Below are 18,319 nucleotides of genomic sequence, written 5' to 3'. Positions count from 1 at the left end.
GCGTCACACATACTTCTTTAATATTATTTAAAACCTTGTTAGCAACTGTCACGTAAAATTGATATTAATCCATTAATCTGATACATTTCAAATCAGGCAGGTATTTACTAGCTATGTACTTTTCAAGTCACAGGATCTCGGGGTGACGATATAGGTTCTATTTTCTAGAGTAAATTAGGTAACAATTCAACTGCTCCATGCAAAATAAGACCAAGTTTGGGTAAATCCGTACAAAGAATCAGGCTTGGGTTTGATCCATTTACGGAATCAAGTCCAATTTGAACGATTTTGACCTTTTGTAATAAAATAAACAAGCAGGCAATTCTGCATCATTTAACAATACATGATCGAATTCTATGTAACCATTTAAGTGAAATAAAGGAAAATAAAATTATTCACATTCTTCGATTTTCATGTCATGCTTTAACAGAAATTCGTATTTTATTTGACTAGAGTACTTCGTGAGGTTAATTTTTAAATAGGCGAACGGTTCGGCAGTAAGATTGGTTATTCTAGTAATAATTATATTTACGAGTACTCAATAATATACGGAATATTGCATGAAGCAGGCAGCATGTTTTTTTTCCTAATTCCGATTTGCATACAAATATTTTGTGAAACTACGCGTATTTGAATTTTTGAATCAATTAGCTAAAAACCTATATAGGTAAAAAGTTACGACTGAATGCCAAAAAGCTGCACATTCTAGATAATAAGATATTTAAAACAAAAGAATTTCCAAATATATATATATATTAATTAAGGATAGCCCGAGAGGGTATGAAAATATATGCGTTTGCAGCGTGACCAGACAAAAAATTCGTGGGTCAGACTTTCAAGAATTTTTAAAATCCCCAGCTCTAAGATATAGAACTTATAGTTTTTATTTTATTTTTTTTTACAATGTCGTCTAAAATTTGGAAACTTTACTAAATTGTACTTTGATGCAACTACATTACGGAGATAATTTTAGAAACATTATCGCAAGAAGAAGTGGAAATTTTTTTTGAAAATCACCCCTATATAGTTTAAAAAAATTGTATTTCTTCTTTGAAAAAGAAACTTCAAATACTTTGCAGAAAGTTTCTTTCCTCAAATAGGAATAAAAAATTAAATATTTAGTCCGCGACCGATTTTGCGACTTGAAGTTATTCAGTCTGCCTGATTGGTCTAATGCATACTATTTTTTTATTATATTATTATAAAAGCTTTAGTAGTTATTAACGAGAAAGCTAAGCGTAAAAATGAAAATTTTGAAATTGATTTCTCCGCAGGCCGATCGTTCTCAGTTTTTCTTAGACACTCCATGTATTTCTTCGGTCGCTGTATAATTTATTTACAATGGTTTCATTTCACAGGTGACAAGTACGTATCCCTTGCTTATAAATATGATCGTAGAATGGTATTTACGTGTAATTAAACCTATGTGTAAATTTATACATATTATATCTATCTACTCTAGAAATAATTCCGATGTTTGTCATCGCTGTGTAGAAATGGTGGCAGTTGCGCTTGTACTAGTGCACGCATTAACAAACAACAAAGAAGAAGAGGAAGACGTCTTTCTCGATTTCTTGATTTAAAACAAGTAGGCGACAGCTGAAAGAAACTCGGAGAGATTAAAGTGTTACTCTACTCGCATTTGTTCCCCCTAATTCTTATCCAGTAGATCTCAACAATAGCATCCGACGTCTATTTATAATTTGTTTCCTCTAAGAAGTGCAATCCTCTTTTTCACTCCATTTCTTCACTTCTATACCTCATTTCCCGAATTTTTCCATCTTCCTTCAACTCTTTTTCGAAATAGGCTGCACAAGTAAAGCGGGATATAGTAGAAAAGAACTCGATGGTGCGAAACTATCAACCACTCCTACTGCCCCCTCTCTTTCATTTTCACTCTTCTTGTTGGAGAGCTATTTGCAGAAGCTCGCAGAATGCTCACTTTGCTTTTCAAGTGAAACTTGGGATATTATAAATGACGAAGGGGGTCGAAATTTCCCGTACTTTTTAGGAAAAACAATTATTGGAAGAAAACTTTTCGCAACTTTGTACGTTTAAAAAAACTATAGTTTGTTAAAAATTAAAGAGAGGGGGGGGGGCAGAAGAATTTTCGTTCTTAAGGAGCTTCTGTTATGCTTATAACATTTCAAAGGAACAATTCGTTCAGCGTCAGGCATGAAAAAGAACACACCCTTTTCACTCTCTTTTCTTACTCCTCCTTTTTGTCACTTCTCGTCATTATCTGTCGACTATTGTCTCTGGATGAGAGTCTCACACCAGCGAATTCATCTTTTCCCCTCGCAATAAAGTCAGATTTAAATGCAATCACGAAAAGAGCCTCAAACTTCTTTAATGGCTATACTCCTCCTTTACTTTAAGTTTCGCTCTCAATTTACCGCCTTTATTCTTATAAATCACATACAAAAATCAGACATATAAAACAATTCGGAAATGACATTTTTATTGGCATAAGCAGATTTCTGCATTAAAAAAAGAAAGATTTTCTTGGTAGGTTTTCCAAGTTTTAAAATAGATGATAAAAAAAGGTTGAAAGCGGGAAATATTTTCTCCGGCCGGCTAAAAAATATATATTTTACGTTCGAGCGACGGACTAATTCTCCGGTAAAATTGTAAAGCATTCAGAAAAACGAAAGAGATTCGTTAAAGAGAGGAAGCAGCACATGAGGCTAATTAAATACAAAACTTCTAAAAAACGATAACAAATAACGAAGGACATGCCATGCGATGTAGTGTATTGTCCCAGGTATTATTAAAACTCAATAAACAAAAAGTGATATGAATCCTTAAGTTTGCACTAAGCCAAAAGAAACATAACTTCGTTGACTTTTAATTTATTTTCGTTGCTTGCAAGATTGAACTTAACCACAAGAAAATTTGAAGATGACAATGATAATGAGATTACGATAATACTAACGGTAGCGAACAATAAAGAAATACTAAAAACTATAATAATTATTATAATAACTAATTTAATACTTAATAATAGGTAATAATATTAATACAATGATAGTAACACTATAATCGTAAGGATTATAATCCATAACTCACAGAACATGCGCACTAAAACACGTATCTCCGAAACTAATCAAGCAGGATTAATGATTTAGAAAACAAGGGAATAAGAATAAAAATAATTGTAAAAGAACTTAATCTGGAGCAGTAGGAAATAAAAATAGTGTACAAAATATTTTTGAAATGAGCCCAGCCACTTGGTCAGATCTGAATCGTTCATGCAGTTATCAATTCGTGTAAAACTATGCTATGGGTTATCTCGAAGAGCTTTAGAAACAGAGTGTACTTCGGATTCTTTGGCTTTAAACATGATTGCATGGACCAGAATACGATGTAAACCTGTGGAAATTCCGCTGCTATTCTAGATACTTTTTAAAACGTAAATACTTTTTTTTTTAAATCCTCGTCTTTTCGATAAAAACGGATTTTGCACAGGATTGGACGACGGTCTAAAAAAAATAAGAACAAAAAACGAAAACTATAAACACGCTTTAGTAGGATCAACTTTCTCTCAAAGAATTAATTCTTTCCTATTCGATCCTCCAAACACTTTTTCCCCGTCTATTTTGTAAACGATTATCTAAAAATACTTTTGCTCTGCTAACTCGCTAAGACACAAGCGAATATATCTTGGGTTGCCTCTAGGAAAAAATAGATCACTTTTACGAATCAATTGAAGACATAAATCTCCAGGTTTTCGCTTCATTGTCCATAAATTGCTACAGGCATTTGGCAAATATTTATAGGGCAGTAAGTTTTAGGCATAATGCACATCAAACACTAAATATGCAACGCCATCAACACTCAGATATTTTTTTCATATAATCTTCTCCTATCTGTAAAAACACGACATTGTTACGTGAAATTGGAATTATTAGCTAGCTAATAAATGACGCGAGGCCGAGAATTTTTGATCTGGCGTAAACTGGCGCATACTATAAGGCTTTTTAAAGGAAGTCAAGATATTCGTACAAAAATGAAGGAGGACTTATGTAAAAAGAACGTACCAGTACGTTTTCCACAATGAGCATTCAACAATGAGTATAAATACTTTTTCAAACAAAGAATTGGGAAGTATTTTAAAAGTGAAGCCTTGTGTTGCGAAAAAAGAGCTTTTAAAGACAGATAATTAATTTCAGTAAATTGAGATTCCTATTTTGATTCTACCTGAAAAGATCCTGATACCGAAAAGAATTTTATTTTTTGCTTTCCAGTCTTAAATTTACCAGACTTGAGACTTGATTTTCTGTTCTGTTTCGGCTTCACTTTTCATTCGGGATAGAGATGTTTTCCTCAGTTCCTGAAATCTAATCTAGCATCGCGAATTATCTGGCCTTTACTAGAGAAGCAATGAACCTCAATTGGTGGATGCTCGTCTTTTTGTCAAGAATCTTAACTTCGGAATGTACCGACCGCTTCATGTGGTCGTATCTATTCTACAAACTCTATAGCTATATTGATGGACTATAAAAGCACATTGGCTTGCTCGCGATTCTCGAAGTCCTTTTGATTTTCGCGACGAGACTAGAGTCGAAAAAGAGTGCCTTTGCCTCTGCATCTCAGGTATGAACGCTGATCACAGTGTTTTTGTGCAATGTTTTAGAATACTAAGATTAATGAGAAGGGGACGCACTCTTGAGCCCTCGACGCGAAACTCGATTGGCGTGTTTGCTATACAAACAATTGTAACAGGTACAGTCGAGAGTAATCGATCGTAGCATAGTCCCTTGAACTCTGGAAAAGTAGTTTTTTTTTCACTTCTACGATTCTGATGACGACTCTAAATGGCTAGAGATATGATCGTTATTGCTGTGGCAAAGGCGGCCACCAGGGAGAGCTTGCAAGTATTCCCAGAAGATAATATCGAGTAGTCCACAGTGACGCCGGATGATTCTAAATGATAATAAAAAGTGTCTCTTGTAGATACGTCGGTGCTCTTTCTAACATACACACGGCTTAGGACCTAAGGTCTGTGCCTACGAACTCGACTAGTACTCTATGGAAACTAGAAGAGTGCCAAAAAAGCCTTGCGTATCTTGAGTTACGTTGCTTTGGAATAAATTGTGAGAAGCTGGTGCTTTAAATAAAATCGTGTCAAGAAAACATATCAAAGGAAAACAAGAGCGGAAGAGTTTGAAGAACGTAGGATAATAGCAATCCTTCAAAAATCAAACCTCAAACGTCTCGGAAGTTGGCGCCGAAAACAAAATCTGTCTCCAATTGAGATTTCCTTGGAGATTTATCGATCAGAGTGTAATCATGTTAATCCTGAAGAATCATTTTTATTGTGTAAATGAATTGAAAATATCAAGTATTCATAATGACCAACATTTTTTAATTATCTTGAATTCATCTTAAATTCTTATTAATTTTCTTGAATCATTTTGAATCCCCTCGAATTCTTTTTAATCAATTCAGATTTAAGACTTTAATGAATTTGGCGGTATTTCAATCAAATGATTAATGATTTCTCTGGGCTAAATATGAATTAGTTAAAAATGACTTATTGAAAAATAAAATGTCAGCAACTGATTTAATTAGTTATTATTCTCAGATCAGTTCTACCAAATTTAATTGCATGTTTGTTAATTCTTTGACATCCTTTGACTTTAGCTGACTTGTATTGGATTTTTGCGAATTTACTTCACATTATTTCGATTTTTTTGATTCTTCAAAATTAATTTCAGTTCTACTGAATTTAATAAAATTTCTTATAATTCTTTAGATCCTTTTGATATTTTTAAATTGTTTCGATTCTTTAATTTCGGTGTACATCGACATTGAAAATGAAACTAAAGTCTTTCGAACTTATTTAAATTCACTTGAATTCTCTTAAGTTTAAATCATTAAATCTTTTAAATTAGATGTTCATCAAATTCCAAATTAAACTCTTTTACATTCTGCGTACTCCTTTGAATTCTTTTATTTTTAAATCTTTAAATTTTTGAATTTGGATGTACATAAAATTTCAAATAAAATAAAATTAAACTCTTTCGCACTCTGCGTACTCCTTTGAATTATTTGCATTCTTCAATTAAGGTGTATACCAAAATTTTAAATGAAATGAAACTCTTCTAAATTATTTTAAATTTACTTGAATTCTTTTATATTTAAATCTTTAATTTTTTAAACTTCTATGTACATCAGAATTTCAAATAAAATTAGATGAAACTCTTCTAAAATCGTTTCACCCAGATAGCACAAAAGTTTCCATAAAAATTCCTGGAAACTCCAATGGAAGGTTTGGGTAATTCCGAAAAATGTCCCAGGAAGGTCCCCGAAAGTAGGTAAATGTCCACGTATCCAGGAAGATTCCCAAGGGAGGTTCAGGGAATGTTCGTGAGGAAGTTAATTAAGTTAATTAAATTTATACAATGCGAACATTTTTACGAATGTTCAACAAATCTCCCTTGGAAACCTCCCTGGCTACGCGGAGATTTTACCTACTTCCGAGATCCTTTCTGCAACATTTTTCAGAATTCTCCGTACCGTCCATTGCAATATTCTAGAAGTGTTAGGGAAACTATGTGCTATCTGGGTATTCTTTTTGACTTAACTGGAAATATTGAGGGATCGTTCAAGTATTACGTGACACGCAGAATGAGATTGAATAAACTGTACTTTCTGCCATGATAAATCATCATTATTATCTTTAAATATTGTTCAAAGGCGTTATTTAAAAAAATATAGTCACATATATCATTAACTTGAAATTCAATCTAATATTTCGTCTCTTGAAAACAAGTGCATTTTGAGAAATATGGATTTAGTCCGAATAATGTGACCTGTAATTTTTGTTTCATAATTTCACGTATTTTCTGATATATTGCCGTTTTTTGTAACATATCACAGTCAAGTAGCCCTGACCACTTCGGATTAGGTACCCTCGAACCGATTTTTTCCTGCTAGATTTAATTTGTTTTCCTCAGAACTAATAAAGAACCGAGTTTTTATAAGCACAGTAACCCCCTCTAATGTTTTTTTTTTATTTTCGGTTAGAATTTTTTTGGTTCTAGTGTATACAATTTTGAAGTCTTAGTTTAGAAAAAAAGATTTGCTGTTGTTCAATATTATAATAAAATGTCAAAATATTACGATTTTCTCGGTGGTCAGGGGCTATTCCGACGCTTTTTTTAATTAACTTTTTTGAGCCTGAAGTAACTCCCTTTTATTTTTTATGCAATGCCATTATTCTTTGCATACCTGCATTGGAATTGATAGTAGAAGCACTATCACATAATTAAAGTTTTACAACACTGTTTCCATTGATACCGCTTAAATTATTAATAAAAAGGCTTAAGTGGATCCCGAATCTCTCAAAATACTTGAACGGCCCCCAAATTTAGGTGTATTTCAAAATTTCAAGTTTAATGTAGCTCTTTTAAGTTATCTCAATTCTATTAAATGCAAATGAATTGTTTGTATTCTCTCAAACGAATTTTATTTAACGAGATTGTAGGCGATTACACTCTCGGACAAGACAAAAAAATGAGGTATTGAAACTAACCTGAAACTCGAATGTAGACCTTTGAAAGATCGAAAATGTACTACTCTGTTACATGCCTCGCTTTCGATAGATCTCCAATTCAGTCCTTCTGAGATTGATGTAATATGGAAACAATATCAAAATAGAAACTTACCTCTGCTGGTCTTGATCCGTATGAATCCTGGTTCACTGAGGCCAAATACGTTGCGCGCTCTGACTTCAATCTTGTAGTATGTATCGGCGGAGAGAAACTTCAACCAATAAACCGTCCTTTGTCCTTTCTCTATCTCAGTTTTACAACTATTCGGCACTTCCTCCCACTCTCCGGCAATTCTCTTCAGTGGACAGTACGTAATTTCAAAGTGAGTTATCGGTTCTCCGTTGTCCGGAGGTAACAGCCACGCGACTTCGTACTGATTCGAGAAGGGCGACATTTCGTATTCCCCTCCATGCGCATTTTGGTTTCGCATTTTCGGAATTTCTGGTCTCGATTTCGGCTGTGTTGATTCTGTAATCTGATTACCCCAGTTTGCGAGACCTACTTCATTTCCTGGCGCAAAACGGAAGTCATAATTCCTCTCCGGTTCGAGTCGCTCCAGAATGTAGGTAGAATCTGAAAAAAAGAACACGAAAAATCTGTAAGTCAAGATCTTGTTTCGCCACGCACAGTGACAGAGAGCGAATTTGAATCGCGCAATCAAATCAACTTACTTGCGACAGTCCACGTTCTGTTTAAAGCCTTATCCCATCCTTGATCTGAAAGTTTATACTGCACACTGATCCTTCGAATCGGAAGTTCGTCCTGTTGAGGCGGCAACACCAAATCGAACGATACCGTAGTCGCCGTCATTTGAACGATCCTTACTTGGGAAAGCTGTCCTGGCCTCCTGCCTTCTTTAAGCACAAATGAGCGTTCCTTGGTTCCATGAATATTCGAAGCAATGCACTTGTAAGTGTTGAAAAAGCGGTTGTCCATGGGATAAACTATGAGAGAGGAAATCGGCCCGTTGCCACGGATTTCGATTTGTGGGGATGATTCGAGTCTTTGACCACCAAACAACCTCCACTCAATTGTCGCATTGGGGATACTTGTGGCTATGCAAGTCAAGTTTCCAGGATGCTTGTCCCATGCAAACACGGTGCGGTTATCTGTAGCCTCGAACGAAGGCGGGAATTCCACAGTCAAATGTCCGTTCTTGTAACTAGTACCACCTTTATTTTTGCCTATGCACTCATACAAACCATCGTCGGTCCTGGAATTAACACGACAAAAATAATTAAATCCAAGAAAATTGCGCAAGTATTCAGGGTGGCAACATTTTTTTAAATTTTCGTCTCCCGATTCTCCCGGTGTATATTCGTGATTTCTACCGAAAGTCGATAAATATCAGCAAACCTTTTTGCAACCAATTGATTGATTGATTTTAAATCTATTTACCATCACGAAAATATGTAATTTTTAAAATCCATTATTGAAAATTTTTTGAATATAAGATTTTACATATTTTTGAAAAAATAATTAATAATTAGTAATTTCGAATTGCAATCGTATGGTAATTAAAGAAAATACACAAACGATTTTCGACAATTTAATTAGAAAAAGTAGTTAAATTGAATAATTTCTAAGGCAAAGCGTTTCAAATTAAACATTTTAAATTTAAATTAAAGAATCACGAAACTAGTATGACTTTAGATTCAAATTTCGAAAAAAGGACAGGTCAAAGCGTTAAAAATCGAGTATTTTAAGATTCAAATTGGGAAATAGGGACAGTTAAAATGCAGAGGAATTGAAATTGTATTATTTATTATTCAAAGTGTTCATAATTAAATGAATAAATATTGAAAACTTTTTAATTTGAAAGTTTTAAATTGAAAGCTATTAAAATTTGAGAATTTAATATTGAAAACTAAACTGAATCTTTCAGTCAAAGCTTCTGAATTTTTAGAATTTTAAATCGATATTACATAATAAAACTATAAGTTGACATTAAAGCTGATTAGAAACATGTTTCTAAAACTAAAAAACTTGGGCAACTTTCAAAAATTCAACCAATTCCATTTTAATTGTAAAACTAAAACCTATGAAAAGGACAAATTTAGCGTAGTTTAACTTCTATTTTTTTATTGTAAACTCAATTTTTAATTTTTTAATTTTTAATCTTCCTTTAGAATTATTATTCATTCTAAGAATAAAATTGCTTTATATTTATATCTATAATTATTAAATTCAGAATGGACTATCAAGGCTTTTAATTTGAACTTTTGAAATATTTAATAGCGAAATTTTCCTGAAATTTTGGTTCTGCCAAATCAAATATCACTGTCCCGGTGTATATTGGCTCCCAGTTTTTCCGATTCTCTCGGATGATGGCCACCCTGGTTTTACTTTTTCATGATGCAATTCGATACTTCCATCCTAACGGTGTTCTAGGTTTACAGTCAAGTTCAAAATTACTTGATAGTATACAAAAATAGTCATAACTGTTGATTTAAATAAAATTCAATATTAATTTTTTGAAACCAAATTGTTCCTTCAAAAAGTTCCTTACAATCATATGCGTCTCGTTCATGTTTAATCTTATTTAGGAAATTTCTTCATTCAAAAAACAGTTTTACGTATAATTTTGAAATCAAATAATTTCCATAAAAACTCATAAGTACTCATAAGTACTTTACTGAGATATTTCAGGAAAGTTTACGAATTTGAGATGACACTGTTTCGTAATTATAAAGAGAAAAAAAAGCAAAATGCCTTGTCATGCACTTTTTCCACCCTGAATAAATATAGGATGCAGACGGAATCTTATACAGTCCTAAGTGTTTTCTAATAGGATGCTAATTTTAAGTTGGTTTCGAACAGGTCTCCAATTTCCCGGATTAATATTCAAAGTAATGTGTTTTAAACGGCTGTATGAAGCACATTTTGAAATGCTTAAAGCAAAATCGAATAAATCGTAAAAACTCTCATTTTTAAAATATTTTAATCCGTTCTCCACATGTTTTAAAAAGATTTTTGAAATTTGGTTGTTTCTTATCATAGTCACATATGTCCTGTTACGCGACCTTTAGCAATGTGTAACATTCATATCAATCGCTAAAGGTATATCCCTTGATCTCTTAATTTTATATTTTCATACTTTGTTAGGTTACTCTTAATGTTTAAAAAATATTTTATGCAGTTTGGATATTTTTTTCCTTTCCAAAATCTTATTTTCTAAAATGGTACACTTTTTGGCCCACCCCACTAGGCGCAGAGGTCACTGCTGCTTTTCTAAAATTGATTGCAATAATCAATGGCCCTTTTTTGTCTATTTTATAAATTAAGATAAAGGTTAGATCATTCTAACTTGACTCTAGACCTAGAAAATCTTTACTCTAGCGTTAGTCATCTAAGCTTTTTGAGTTGGCTCCTCGTTTTCGTTCAGATACGCGGCACACCGCTAGCCTCGTTTAAGCATACAAAAATGTTGCAAAAACAAACGTTTTCATCATTATAAAAACTTAGCTCCAGACCCACCGTTCTTAGTGTAGGTTATTTATTATCCCAAAGTTTAAACTCGATGTGGCGCTTCGGGTGAAATTAACTTAAGAAATCAAAAAAGTGTCGGTAGAGTAGGAATCTGGTCACGTAATACACTCGACAAATGACCTTTAGACATCCAGCTTTTCTATTGTACGTAGTTCGGGGATGTTCCCCGGTTACCTTGAGCCAAGAAAGAAAAAAATCCTACGAAGCGTTTTTGAGAAAAAGGATTTTTTCCTTTTTAGCAATTAAAAATCTCATTTCTCCCGCAACGACGCAAAATATTTAAGTTGCAAATATTTTAGCTTTCTGAAATCGATTAAATTTCACGCTTTTCAGATATATATTTTGTTTGATTTAGTAAATTTTTCCAAAATATAGAAAAAAATCGATAAAAATCGACTAAAATAGCATTTAGTTTCACGAAGTAGAACATTTTATTTTGAAGAACGTTTGTTTTTAGTTCACTGACTATGTAAAGAATATGTCCCATGAGTTTATTAGGGTTCCTGAGCTTCAAAGCAGGGAACATTTGTTTTTTGTATCTAAAATTGAAGAAATATAATTTGTACCGGTTTAAAATCTTATTTTTCTCGAAAACAAAGCAAAATAGGAATAGGAATTCGTAGTTCCAAATTGTTCCTCTTCTCAAAATCTATAAAAATGTATCCTTATTAGATGCAGATCTTGTGTATTTCAATATAAATTCTAAAAAAAGTATGAAAAATATATTAAAGCGACTAAAATAGCATTTAGTGTGACGAACTTCAAGAGTTTATTGTTTAAAACTTTTGTTTAGTTGAATATCAATATTCAAATTCGTAATATTATATCGTTTTTTCTATATTATTTTAAATATCCGGCGATGGTATCATTTTAAAGATTTCAGAAAGTGGGACGAATTTGAATATTGCTATTTAACCAAAAAGTTAAAAAAATAAATAAACTCTTGAAGTTCGTCAAACTAAATGCTATTTTAGTCGCTTTAATATAATTTTTTTACTTTTTTTTTAGAATTTTTGTTAGAATACACAAGATCTACATCAGGTAAGGGTAAATTTTTATAGATTTTCAGAAGAGGAACAATTTTAAAATATGATTTACTATTCGAACTTTTGTTTTGCTTTCGGAAAAATGAAATTTTCAATAGGTAAAAATGATATTTCTTCAGTTGTAGAGATAAAATCAATTTTTCTCTACTTTGAAACTCAGTGCTATTTTAGTCGATTTTTATCGATTTTTTCTATATTATTGGAAAAATTTATTAAATCAAACAAAATATATATCTGAAAAGGCAACATCCCCGAACCACGTACAAAAGAAAAACTGTATGTCCAAGTACTTTGGGGTTCAATTTAACCGAGGCTAGCCGTGGACAAACAGAAATGTTTAATTAATACTCTCCGGTTTGTGGTTGTAGTTAAATTATGTAACAAATCCAGGGGGGGGGGGGTCGTAAGATTCTGTTACAGTAGATTGGGTCCGGATACAAAAAATTTGCAAAATAAATTACGAACAATGACAGGGGAGGGGGAGGGGGGGTAAATATTTTGTTACGGTTCGTTACATGGGAGAGGGGTTCGTGCGGAGGGAAACTAATTCGCTACAGAAAGAAGGTACAGCCCATTCAGTATATTTTGTAGAATTATTTTTAATTCACGTTAATAAGTTCTTTGAATTCTTATAATTCTCTTAATTACCTAAATTATCTGAATCCCATTAATTACCTCATTCACATCAATTGCCTGAAACACCTAAGCTTCTTGAAATCTCTAAATTCTTAAATACTCTGAATTTCCTGAATTCTCTCAATTCCATTCATCCTTTGAACTCCTCGAGTTCACAGAATTCCCTAAATTCTCTGGATTTTTTGTAATTCCTTAAATTTTTCAAGTCCTTCAAAACAATGCAACTCTCTTAATTCAGAGAATTCCACAAATTTAACGAATTCAGAGAATCCCACGAATTGAAAATAATACAATAAATTTTAAGGAATTTAGACGGATTCAAGGAATTCAGAATATTTGAAAGAAGTCAGCAGAATTTAAATTAATTCGAAAGACTTTTTAAGTATTGCAATGGGAATTAATTAAAAACAAAATTTACGAAATTCTTATTAATGTACTAACTCAAGTGTATTATTTACTGAACATGTATGTGGTTTGCTGCGTAAATCTGCATACTAACAACGAAGGGCCAACTCAAAAAGCAGAGTGTAGTTTAAGGCTTAGACTTTTAGATTTCGAGGATCAACGCCAGAGTGTTTGTTTTAGACGTATACTCCGAGAGGGTGGAGGGTCTGTTCAACATAGGGAATCGGAGATGTCGAATTTGAAGATTTAATTTAAGAAACAAAGAAAGTAAACAAACCTGATGACGTTACGGATGGTGAGAATTCCAACAGTTTCTCCGTTGCGATCGTCTTGGTGATTCTCGAGGATGATTCGATCGTCGTTGGGTTGTCCACCGAGGACAAATCGCTTCTCAGATGTGTGTTTCCTGAAAAGGATTTCGGGAGGTGGACGACCAAAAGCCTTGCAGATTATTTCTAAATCTCTACTGACGGGTATAGTTTTGTTGATGAACTCCATGATCTTTGGTTTAACGATCACGTTAAGCCTAATGTTCATGTTAGCAGTACCAGCAGCATTTGCAGCAGTACACTGGTATTCTCCATCATCCTCGCGATTCACATTTCTGATTGACATAACACCTGTGTCCTTGTTGACAGCGAATCGATCAGCAGTGCTTAAATCCTGATGCGTTATGGACTTCACCCAAGTGAATTTGGGCGGAGGTTTACCTCTGGCTTTGCACACGATATCCGTGGTTTCCCCTTCAACAATCTCAATTGTTGAATCCAATTCCTCAATTACCGGTTTTATGTGCACCTAAAATAAAGGGAAAACAGTTTTAAATTGAGTTCTAAAGTGTAAAAGGAAATATTCTCAATCTGAATCAATCTTCCTTTTTTTCGGAATCCACCCTTTGGATAATGGTAGTACATAATTACCTCCACACGAATGTTTCTTTCTTTGAGTTCACCTGTCGTTGGCACAGAGGCTCTACAAGTGTAGATACCATCGTCGTCCTCGGTAACTTTCTTGAGCTTGAGTGCGTATGTGTCAATGATGTAGTGATCATTGCTCCCCGTGATCAAATCTCCGTTTTTTAGCCAATCAACAGATGGCGAAGGTCGTGCTCGGACTTTGCACTTGATGTTAAAGTCCTCCCCGAGTATTGGATACTGATTTAATGGAGCATCATCCCACGCAATCGAAACTGCACACATTTAAACAATTTTTTTCAGTCTAATACTCAATCCTGCATTTTATTTTCTATAGGTAATACAAATTTCGAAAAGGAAACCTTACAATTTTAAAATCTGTTTTAAAAGACGATAAAAAACCCGGAAAAGTATATAATCTCGTAAAACAAAGTAAATTGAAAATATAATTTGCATTCTCTCGCATATTTTTAAGATCTGGCAAGTAAACTTTTAAATAATTTTAAAAAAGTAGTAACCCTTTCAAAATCAAAAGTATTTGACAAGTTAGTTTTTCTGCAAATTCCTTAATAATAGGGAGTGCCTTTTTTAATGCAAATGTTACTAAAATACTTAATAATTATTATTCTCATGGCTGAATGTGAATTTATGCAAATGTCTTCTTTTTCTAGTTATAAATCTACGTGATTTAGAAAAACTAACAACATATAATTAGCTTTCAATAGTTCAAGATTTAGCTTTTCACTGTTGGAGACGCTTCAATCACGAACTTTTTTGTAAGTCTAAGTGAAATAGTTATTTTTTAATACTAAAAGCATGATGGCAAGAATGTCTGCATTGCTTATTAAGAATTATTCATGCTTTGTGTGCTTCATACTAGTGGAAACGTTAGTGACACCTGTATAATACTGCTTTGAAAATTATTCCCCGAACGTATTTATATGCAACTTAATATTGAAGTATACTGATTTTTACTAATGCTTCATTTAAATTTTGATTTCAAATAAACTTTTTAATCAATAAAGAAATTAATCGAGGGTGTCACTCACTGGTCGCATATCACTTACTGGGGCCTTCACCCTAACATAGTTTTTAGATTTTATGTCGAGTAGTTAACAATAACTCGTGAAGTCAGGTGTACACCTTAGCTGATGTCACTGGCGTGAAGTCATTTAAATTCACATGAAGTCGTGTTATGTATCCCTCGTTTTGTATGTTCAAAACCGCTTACCTATAGTGTCAATTGTAACAGACTTTTCTAGCTTTTCAGTATTGGCATAGGTCGCTCTGCAAGTATATTTGCCGCCTTGTTCCTCTTGCAGGTTGGTGAACAGAAGGGCTAGAATATTTCCAGCACGTGATTCTGTATACATTGTTGACTTCGCATTTCCTGATTGCCTGTTTTGAAATTTGGGTTTAAATTTTAATAAATTGCTTTCCAATTCACATTTATTAGAATTACTTGCAAAGAAACAAAAATGAAAAAGCGAATGAAAGCATTAGAACATATTTTAAGCAGGCAGATTTGTGATAAATTACTCATTTCAGAATCTTCAAAAATTAAATTAAAATTAGCAAATATTTAATAGAAAAGTGTCAATTTTGAAAACTTTAAAATAATTTATAAATAAATTGATTTTTTATTTGATACTTTCTCTTATACATTTGTTTCAAATACAAAGTAAGTGAAATATTCTCAAACAAAGTTCTCATCTTCTTTTGTTTAACTTTGTTTTATACTGCAAAACAATGGTTTTTCTTTGAACTTGCAAAAATCCTCTTTGCTTCTGTGCACTGAAAACATTTAGTCAAAACAGTACCTTAATTATTTCAAGATACAAATTTAACTACATGATTTTGTTATTGTGAAATGCGTGGTACGCCATGAAAATGTTTAGAAGAAAAAGCAGCAACTCAATTTTATTTTATTCAACTTTATGTAAGTGTTTTCCTACACTGTGTTGCGCGACTCTCGTTTAATTTTATTATTTTCCTTGCATTTATAGCGGAAGTGATATTCAATATTCGACGTGTATGATTTATTGGAAAATATCAGGTAAAAGCACAAAATAAAATAAAACGTACTGTTGTTGCACTTTCAAAAAAACAATGTTATACAAACAATGGCAGTATGAAATGAGGAATAATTCAAGAGTGAGAGACAAAATGATGTGAAAGTATATGTACATGTAAAGTGCAAATAATTTGTATGTGTGAACAAATCAACAAACTTAAAAAAACTGAGTATAATTGTTAATCTCAAAACCCCACTCGTTTATCTAGCAAAAGTGAAACAAAAATCTTATTTTGTTAATAAATATAATTATTTGAAAATTTTTTAATGAACTCTGGAAAGTTTAGAACATTTAATAGACATGCTTTAAAAGAATAGACTCAAAATAAAATCGATATTAAAATAAAATAATCCGAAAAGAAAACCATAATCTTTGGTAAAAAATGGATAATCTACATTCTGTTTAATCATTAAAATACTCGCCATCGATGCAGTGGCTCGACCGGCCTGTGTGCAAAATAAGTGAAAATTTGTCACATTAGTGCTGCAAGTGTGGTGTGCGAAGTGTGAAATATTGTACATGTTTCTACTGTTTATGTGCTTTTAAAGCGAATTAGCTTTACAATAACTATAGTAAAATTTTAAGCAAATTTACCAACGTTTGATAAAGAAGTATTTTTTATAGGGACAATTTATAAAGGAATATAATTTTTGTTGTAAAATCTTCCATTTGCGGGAAAAACGGCTACTCCTGATTGTAAACTTTTGAATTTGAAATGATCTAAGTGTGCAAGTTTCAATCTGATATCTATCATTCATTAGATTTTATTTTTTAACTGAATTAAGTTTAAGCATTATTGAATAAAGCAATTTCAAAACAAATGCAAAACTGCAAAATTTGTTTCCTGAATAAATAAATTTTCCTGATAGGATTTTTTGTGAAAATATAATTATGAAACAAGTGTTTGGTTGAAAGTAAAGCTTGAGAAGAATTCTCAAAATTACATAAAGATAACAACGCCCTTGTCATTAAAAAAAGCTGAGAAAATAAATAAAAAAGACTTACTTTATGGCATCATCGATCACGCGATTTTGGGGATCTACCCACTCCATGTGCGAGATCAATGAAGGGTTCTCAACTTTTGGTCTGCATGTTAGAATTATACTAGATCCTATGGACCTCGATTGAATGTCGCCGCTTGGCAAAATTTCCAGGGATTCGGATGCATTGCTGTAACCTGCAATCAATGAAAGAAGAAACGTGGATGAATATACTTGCAATAACAAACGAGATACGTTTTACGAACCGCATTATCCTAATAGACACAAGCTGATGAATTTGTATTAATTGAACGCGATCGAGCGCCAAATTGCCAAATGCAATTAAGGACATCGATATTGTACATGATCAACAGGTAGCAGGTGCGCTCCCAGAAGTTCTTAACGACGTTGAAATCCCTCCGAATTACAAGCATAATTTCGCAAATTATCTCTAACGACAGGCTTCCTTCACGCCTTGTCACGATTTACAGAGACCTCTTATTTTCAGTTTTGAACTTGAATGTAACTTTTTAAGTACAGGCCAAGGAAGGAGTATTTTTTCAAATCAAGGGAAGTTTGCTAATTTTTTAAATTAATTGATAATTTTTTATAAAGTTTATATTTTGTAAAGGCGAAATTGATTATTATAACTTTAATTTTTAAAATGTATACATTTTACCATCCGACATTTAAAATCAGTACACCATCTGAATATTCAGTTTAATTTTTTCTTATATTTTAAAAAGTTGAATCTAGAAATGTACAAATGTTTACGTTTTAAAATCTTTGCATTCGCATCATTTATCTAAAAAAAAATTAGCATTAGATTTGTGAAATTAAAAAAAAATCGCTCAATTTTAGGTGCGTCGTGTTAGCAATTATAATAATTTTCACTCTGATATAATGTGATGTTTATGAACAATTAAAATCTTTTGTCTTCCGCTTGGAACGCTTAATTATAATACTTGCCTTTTTTAATGTTATCTCAGTTTAAGATTGTTTGTAATTCGGACGCTTTTGAATTTATATATTTGTAATATTATTATTGATAAATCCTACAATTTTAAACTCTTTTAGTTAAAAATATTTCAAGTTTAAAAAACTGATGGCTTTAAAATTGTGGGTCCGGATGCAATAAGGGCACATAAAATTTTTTCGTGCGAAAACGAAGTCCCCTAGAGGCTTTAGAAAAAATTTTCGAATTTTAATTTTCAA

At 32.6% G+C, this 18,319-nt stretch overlaps 1 protein-coding gene across 4 annotated transcripts in view; it reads right to left on the bottom strand.

Annotated features, from left to right (window-relative positions):
* LOC117174524 (fasciclin-2-like) overlaps positions 1 to 18,319 on the bottom strand; it is a 163,158-nt gene that overhangs the window by 9,750 nt on the left and 135,089 nt on the right. For 3 of the 4 annotated variants that reach the window (XM_033363722.1, XM_033363721.1, XM_033363723.1), the window contains exons 2-7: positions 17,130 to 17,301; positions 15,281 to 15,447; positions 14,056 to 14,324; positions 13,413 to 13,933; positions 8,231 to 8,772; positions 7,674 to 8,132 (exon numbers count right to left, since the gene is read on the bottom strand). In XM_033363722.1, coding sequence (XP_033219613.1) covers positions 7,674 to 8,132; positions 8,231 to 8,772; positions 13,413 to 13,933; positions 14,056 to 14,324; positions 15,281 to 15,447; positions 17,130 to 17,301 — 2,130 coding nt within the window. Of the gene's footprint in view, positions 1 to 1,289; positions 4,927 to 7,673; positions 8,133 to 8,230; positions 8,773 to 13,412; positions 13,934 to 14,055; positions 14,325 to 15,280; positions 15,448 to 17,129; positions 17,302 to 18,319 lie in introns of those variants that run through there. The other variant, XM_033363724.1, reaches the window with a different exon arrangement.

This window comes from Belonocnema kinseyi, chromosome 6 (genome assembly GCF_010883055.1).
Source record: "Belonocnema kinseyi isolate 2016_QV_RU_SX_M_011 chromosome 6, B_treatae_v1, whole genome shotgun sequence".
NCBI lineage: Eukaryota > Metazoa > Arthropoda > Insecta > Hymenoptera > Cynipidae > Belonocnema > Belonocnema kinseyi.
The sequence above is the reverse complement of the archived record's forward strand: the minus strand, read 5'-3'. Positions and strand labels throughout refer to the sequence as shown.